The sequence below is a fragment of the Egretta garzetta genome, unplaced genomic scaffold, assembly GCF_000687185.1.
Source record: "Egretta garzetta isolate BGI_Z169 unplaced genomic scaffold, ASM68718v1 scaffold46, whole genome shotgun sequence".
Taxonomy (NCBI): domain Eukaryota; kingdom Metazoa; phylum Chordata; class Aves; order Pelecaniformes; family Ardeidae; genus Egretta; species Egretta garzetta.
The window spans coordinates 3,667,278-3,673,665 of NW_009260268.1; the positions used below are offsets into that span (position 1 = coordinate 3,667,278).

Genomic DNA, 6,388 nt, shown 5'->3' on the forward strand with positions numbered 1-6,388 from the left:
ATTTAGCTAAATAAGCAAAGTTTAGCAGAAATTGTAATAGAACACAAATCAAATAATTTTAAGGGTTTTTTTTACTATTGCTATGTTTATACTGTATTAAATATCAAATGCTCAGGACTGAACTAAATATTTAATCAGGTTATATTCTGAATGTGTTTCTGTTCTAATTTTGTCTGTAAAAGTATGCAAATACATCACATAGATTAACTTGTCTCTGCACTTTCCATGTGTTTCAGTGATTGGAAAATACATTTTTTAACAAAGCTCTTTCCCAGACCAGTGGTTTATTTAATTCTTTTACTGCTGTTCTGTGTCTTTATATGCTCTTTGCAGAAACAGATGGCTGCTACAGCTTTGTCAATGTAAAATCATTGCAATTTATAGAAAGTTCACATCAATCACCAACAAGTCCTATGACAAGTTCTATAGAAAGTGATTCATATACTTGAAGTTAGTTCTTTACATTCATTAACTAAAAACTGCAATAGCAATGAACAGGGTCAACTCTGCACTGGATACCATCCCAGTATTATTCAGAAATACTGGCTTTGCTTAGAGATTGGGCAGGGAGTCAAGATGAATGGACACACATACACACACGAACGATGGAGAACCTTGTACTGCGTGACATTACATTTGAGAACACGTAGTTTACACCAGCGTAAATGATACAGGTCCAGGGAACTTCATTCACAGTTGTACTGTATTAGGGTTTTGTAATGCATGTTGAACTGGTGCTACAAACCATTTCAGGACTTAAACAACGTCTTTTTTACAAAAATAGTATCAGTTTAAAGCAGCCCCAGTAGGAGTTCTGCCATTTAAAAGATAGTCAACTCTCCATACATGTCTAGAGGTTAAAAATTTTATATTCACTTATGCTAAAAAAAGAAGCAACACTACAAAAACAAAATCTGCAGTTGATCAGTGGTGACTTAATCAGATCTCCATAGCTCATCAATTAATGCAATTAAATTTGAAGGTAAGTAGTGATTAAAGGAACTATTTAGTAAGAAACAATCCCTCCCCTGATCTTGTAAACAGTAATCTGTTCAGCAGACCTTTCTTATAGTAATGCTAGAGTAAGAAATCTGAAAACCTGATATCTACCCTTTTTAAAGTCTTCTGTTTCCAACTTCCAGATGTCGATGGCTGTCTTGCATATCTGCCATTGCATACTGCTCTGGTAATTGATGGCCAGATGACAGGCAGATTGTGGAGAGGAGTAGAGATCCTCCTAGAATTATAAAAAATCCACCAAACCAACCACTGAAGAGTGCATCCCCCATTTCCCATCTGGGCACAATCTCTGGGATGTCTTCATCCCAAAATTCCCGGATTATCGTATGGGCAACCCAAGAAACAGGGACTAAGGCCAGAACTCCAGACATCCACAGGAGTATTCCTCCAAGGAGCAACAGCTGTTTCTTTCGCTTCTGCTCTGTATCCTCCATCTTTAGGCAGTCCAAACCAAGACTAGAAATCACAAGGCTCAGAAGTCCTAGGCCATTGGATGTAGATACTAAAATCCTGGAAATCTTGAATTCTAGCGGCAGAGCTAGGAAAGAATCAAAATCTTTACACTGCGTTCCTCCTACGTCTTGGACTACACAGGTTTGCCAGAGTCCCATGGTCCAAAGCTCCAGTACATTTAAGTCTAAGTTGAGATTTTTCCAGTCTGGTAAATAGTTACAGGTACCAGTTAAAATCCATCCTAGTACAGACAACACAAATCCAACTAACTGCAGCCTGTGTCTGTGGGCCAAGTTCATTTTTAGAAGTCACAGAAGCCCTAAATTGCTCACTTTTGGCAGCCACTGTTCTCAATCCTTTGGCATACTGAACATAAACAAAAGTTAAAACAGTGCTTTTATAAAGCATGAAATACTCCTCCCCCTCCTGCTTTGTGTTGCCTGGGTCCATGTGCAGTGTTTGGGGAATCAAGAGGTAGCATGGTAAACCAGTAGCTGAAGGGTGTGGCCGCAGCTGGGCCCACCTTTCACTAGCTTCAGTTTGGGTTTTTATGTTTGGTTTTTCTTTTGGTTTTGTTTTTGAAGAAAAGCATATGTTTTTATCACTCTGCTAAAGCATTACAGCAGTGCCGCTAGTTTTGGCATCTAGTGGTTTGTTTTCAAGTTGATACCACATCAATACACTTCTGCTTACAGCAAATGAAGTTGTCTGCTTTGCAGCCAGTTAAATATCATTTGTTTGAAGTCAGAGGTTACGTGTTCAGAATAAGATGTTGCTGTCAGTGCATGCAGCTTAAGGAGCCTTTGATAGGGGGCCTAGTGCCTCAATACCTGTCTCAGAAGAAGATCGTGTAAGTTTTGGTTTGGTTGGTTTTTTTTTTTTTTTTTTTTTTTTTTTTTTAAAAAGCAGCATTTCTCAGCCTGGTTTTGGTGCAAGAAGTACGCAGGTGCCAGAAATGCTTAGAGTAACTTGTATGGGCAGCTCGGTGTGCTCGACCGGGAAAACACAACTTACTGAGAATGAAGCACCCACCCCGTAACACCCCGTGCACAAAAAGACATCTGCAAGGCTCGCTAGAATTTCAGAAGCCTACAGTTTTCTTAGCAGAACAATTTCCAAGTACACAGAAAACCAATTTGACGCAATGCGTGTATTTTGACTGTTTAGGATGTGAAAACTCTCAGGTTTGTACGTCACTGCTTCAGGCAAGTGGAAAATTGCAAGAGGGAGTCAGGCTTTGAGGCTGACTGGTTACATATGAAAAGGAGGCGTATTTTGGTGAAAAGCCAAGCTGTACGGGAACATGCATATTCGTTTTCAGGATTGTACAGTGCAGCTGAGAAAGCAAAAGCACCTTTTCTGCGCAGTCTACGAAAGCTTCAGCATTCTGCCATGAAAGAAAGTTTTAAACAGTTCTGCAGGTGAGAAAACACAGCACCTTCCCATACCGGTTATGGAGAAAGACAGACATAAGCTTAGGAAATCAGCTAGGTAACAAAGAGTCCTTTGAATTAACTACTGGAACAAGCTTCTGGCTTGCAGTAGGTTTTGAAAAAGATAGGGCAGTCTTTCTGCACTACTTAAAACCTTCCCTTTTAAGGCCTAGTTTCAGTTTCCAAGTGTTGACACTGATCTTGCTGTTCTGCCATTGCGTAATGGACTGAAGATGGATGGACTTCAGTTGAACAGATTGTGCAATTAAGTAGGGATCCTCCTAATATAAGGCAAAATCCAGCAAGCCAGCCAACAAATAACGCTTCCCCAAAGTCCCACCTGGGAACGATATCTGGTATATTCTCATCCCAAAATTCCTGGACTGTGGAATGGGCAACCCAAGAAACTGGGACAATAGCTGTAATCCCCGATGTCCAGAAGAGCATTCCTCCAAACAGCAACAGCCGTTTCTTTTGTTCCTGTTGTCTTTCACCAATTTTCAAACAGTCCATCCCAAATCCCGAGAGCAAGAGGCCCAAAAGCCCCGATCCATTGGAAAAAACCATCAAAATCCTAGAAATCCTGAGCTCTGGTGGCAAAGCCAGGAAAGAATCGAAGTCCTTGCACTGCATTCCCCCTTCTTCCTGGACAACACAAGCTTGCCAGAGTCCCATGGTCCAGATCTCCAGTTCATTCAGTTCCAAGTTAAGATTTTTCCACTGGGGTAAGTAGGTAGTGAGGCAGGATAGGACCCATCCCAACAGAGAGGCTAGCATGCCACTTAATTGCATCACCGGCCGATAGACCAAGGCCATTCTAAGAGCCGAGCCCTAAGAGCTCGAGGAGGAAGGGTCTTCCCAGCAGTTCTGTAACCACTGCTACCTTGAGTGATGGTGGAAGCTATGACGATTTTACTCCTCTGCTGCCCTGAATATAAGCCCTTCCTATTAACCCTTTCTAGGTTCTGAAACACTTTTTTGTTCTTCGCGAATATAAAGTTTCACATAAAGGACGAAGGGCTTCACTAAACCATGAGTTAGGCTTTCCGATAAGGATTTGATCTGTTACCTTCCAATTTGCTTGGTAAAATTATATCCCAATGCCTGATGATTACAAGCCTGAGGATGAACAAAGAGGGCTCTATGACCCCTCACCCTAAAACACAACAGAAATCTTTGTGCTTCAATACGGATTAATTAGATTTTAAGTGGTGATAAAGAGTCAGCTCTGTGTGCAACAGGACTTCATTGTAATGGCTAAATTTGAGATTTCAGGGATGTAAATCAAGGCCTTGTAAAGAAAGGTAGACTGTTTGCCTATAATCTTTATTCTTAGACTTCCTCAACATACATAATGGCTTATCTTCCACTGCCCTGTTTTATGTCCCCAGCGCTGTAAAAGACGCTTTGTAAAAGATCCTTACGTTTCACATTTTCTACATTCATTTCTTTTAAAATGGGCTTTGTTTTGACCGACTCTTAAGGGGAAAAGGAGACGGGTATGGCGAAAGTACCAGAGAAAATGAAATCCTAGACATCCCTCCACCATAATGAACCCAGGCAGATCATCAGCCAGCGTAAACTTTACCTGCCCCAGGACTTCAGCAACACCATGGTAGCAGCTTACACCAGCTCAGAGTGTCCCCTTTCCTAAAGCCCATGTCCCAGATGGCACAGACTGTATACGCTTAGTGTCTAACAACATTTGGCACTCAATGCATTAGAAAACCCTGCTTTTTTCCTGCTCTCGTGTCACACCAGCTACGCTTGTGCTCGTCTACAGGGTCAGCAAGAAGAACATTTGTCTGTTGTTCCCCTCCACAGATGTAACAGCACAGCCTGTATGGGAGGGACCCAAGCAGCGTGAACACATGCACACACACAGGACCCAGAGATGTTTTCCAGTCTCTCTTGACTTCATTTCCTAGATGCAATAACGTACTCTTGGGCATATTTTAATTCTCAGTTGCTCAAAGTGGGTTATCAGGTGATGGAGAGACATAACACTGCTTTTGAAGGTTTCCAAAATCATCAAGGGTATCATTAACAAATGTCACAGTGAGAAGCTCTCTTCTTCCTCATCTCTATATCAAACCTTAATTTCTAAGCCCTGTGTTTTTCCTGTCACAAGCTGTGAAGAGCCAACACAAGGGAAGAGGATCTATTTCCCTTTTGTTTGTGTACCCTCCCAGCCCAACAGCTTGCACCTGGTCAAAAAATCACCACTCACAAATGCAGGAATCACCGAGGACATTACTGACAACACTGGGGACAAATTGCACAAGCAAGGCTCTAACTTTGGCCATCCACTAGGCAAAAGAAGCAGAAAAAGAGACCGACCCTGCATTCATTCAAACTCCAGACTGTATTTGCAGATTTGGCAGTGTCATTTCACTCAATTTTCTCTGTTCAAAGCAAGGATACTCGTTCTGGAAATCACCACAACATTCAATGAGGAACTCCATAATGCCACTTGAAGAATTTTTCAGTTTAACAACTACACTTCAGGAACGCTTCTTCTCACTGAGGGGCTACACACCTATTTGACTTGAAAGTCGTGGTTACTGCCAGACTATTACTGGAAGCCTGTTTTGCGCTTCTCTTTTCTGTGAACACTTTACATTTTCTTCTCTGCTCGTAATTCCAACAGTCAATACAGCGTGAGAGCACAAGATCAGGCATGTGAAGTCCGTTCATTTTGCTCATGCTGACCACAGCTGGAGCAGTACGCCAGCCTTTAAGTTTTAGCAATCGGAAGCATTCAGACTGCTGCACCAGTAAGATCTGCCAATTAATTTCTGCAGCTTACTATTAACCATGCACTAATTTAGAGCAAGCGAAGCTTCCTTACCCTGTCCTGTGCAAGATCATAAAAGAATCCTTGTTCATCCAATGGGGAGATGGACAAAAAAAAAAAAAAAAAAAAAAAAAAAGGTAAGACTTGCCTTGTCACCAGGATAGTAAAAGGGTCTGAAATGCCTTTACTTGGAAGTTACTGATCTTAGGGAAATCTCTGCAAGCCCATAAACAAAAGAGATCTTCGGCGGAACTGAGATACGTGAATTGTTGGGTCAGCAGCTGCCTTAGTCCGATCTCCCTTGTCCTTCTCTCACACTTTTCCTCCTCGCTGTTATTTCTTTCTTTCTCTCACATCTAAACATGTCTCATTCCCAGAATAATTTTATTTTGATAGACTCGTGCCCACACAGAAGGCAACATGTCTGAGCTACTGCAAAGCCTGAGGACTAGAACTGGGCTCCCATCCGTTTCTGCCCTACTGCCCAGGGTGCACCGTTACACTGCGATGACAAAAAACATCTGCCAACATCTGCAGAGCCTGAAACAAGAGACCACCTCGAGGAGTCTCAGGGGAGATGGCCACAGCCCCCCAGGCTGGCGGGGCAGGGAAGCTGCCTGCCAGGGACCCCCCCAGCCAGCACCATGGGGCCCGCGCACAAGCGAGCTGCTCCAGGACAGCTCTG

At 42.5% G+C, this 6,388-nt stretch overlaps 2 protein-coding genes across 2 annotated transcripts; both read right to left on the minus strand.

Moving 5' to 3' along the window:
• Window positions 1–1,115: 1,115 nt before the first annotated feature.
• Window positions 1,116–1,772, minus strand: LOC104129467 (claudin-22-like). The gene has a single exon (XM_009642395.1). It carries the CDS (start codon window positions 1,770–1,772, stop codon window positions 1,116–1,118), a length of 657 nt encoding a protein of 218 aa, XP_009640690.1.
• A 1,296-nt stretch (window positions 1,773–3,068) lies between these two features.
• On the minus strand, window positions 3,069–3,722 carry LOC104129469 (claudin-22). Its single transcript, XM_009642398.1, has one exon. The coding sequence runs from the start codon at window positions 3,720–3,722 to the stop codon at window positions 3,069–3,071; it is 654 nt and encodes a 217-aa protein (XP_009640693.1).
• Between the last annotated feature and the right edge of the window lie 2,666 nt (window positions 3,723–6,388).

Coding starts and splice junctions, on each gene's coding strand:
- LOC104129467 (XM_009642395.1), bottom strand. CDS start 1,772: ATGAACTTGGCCCACAGACACAGGCTGCAGTTAGTTGGATTTGTGTTG.
- LOC104129469 (XM_009642398.1), bottom strand. CDS start 3,722: ATGGCCTTGGTCTATCGGCCGGTGATGCAATTAAGTGGCATGCTAGCC.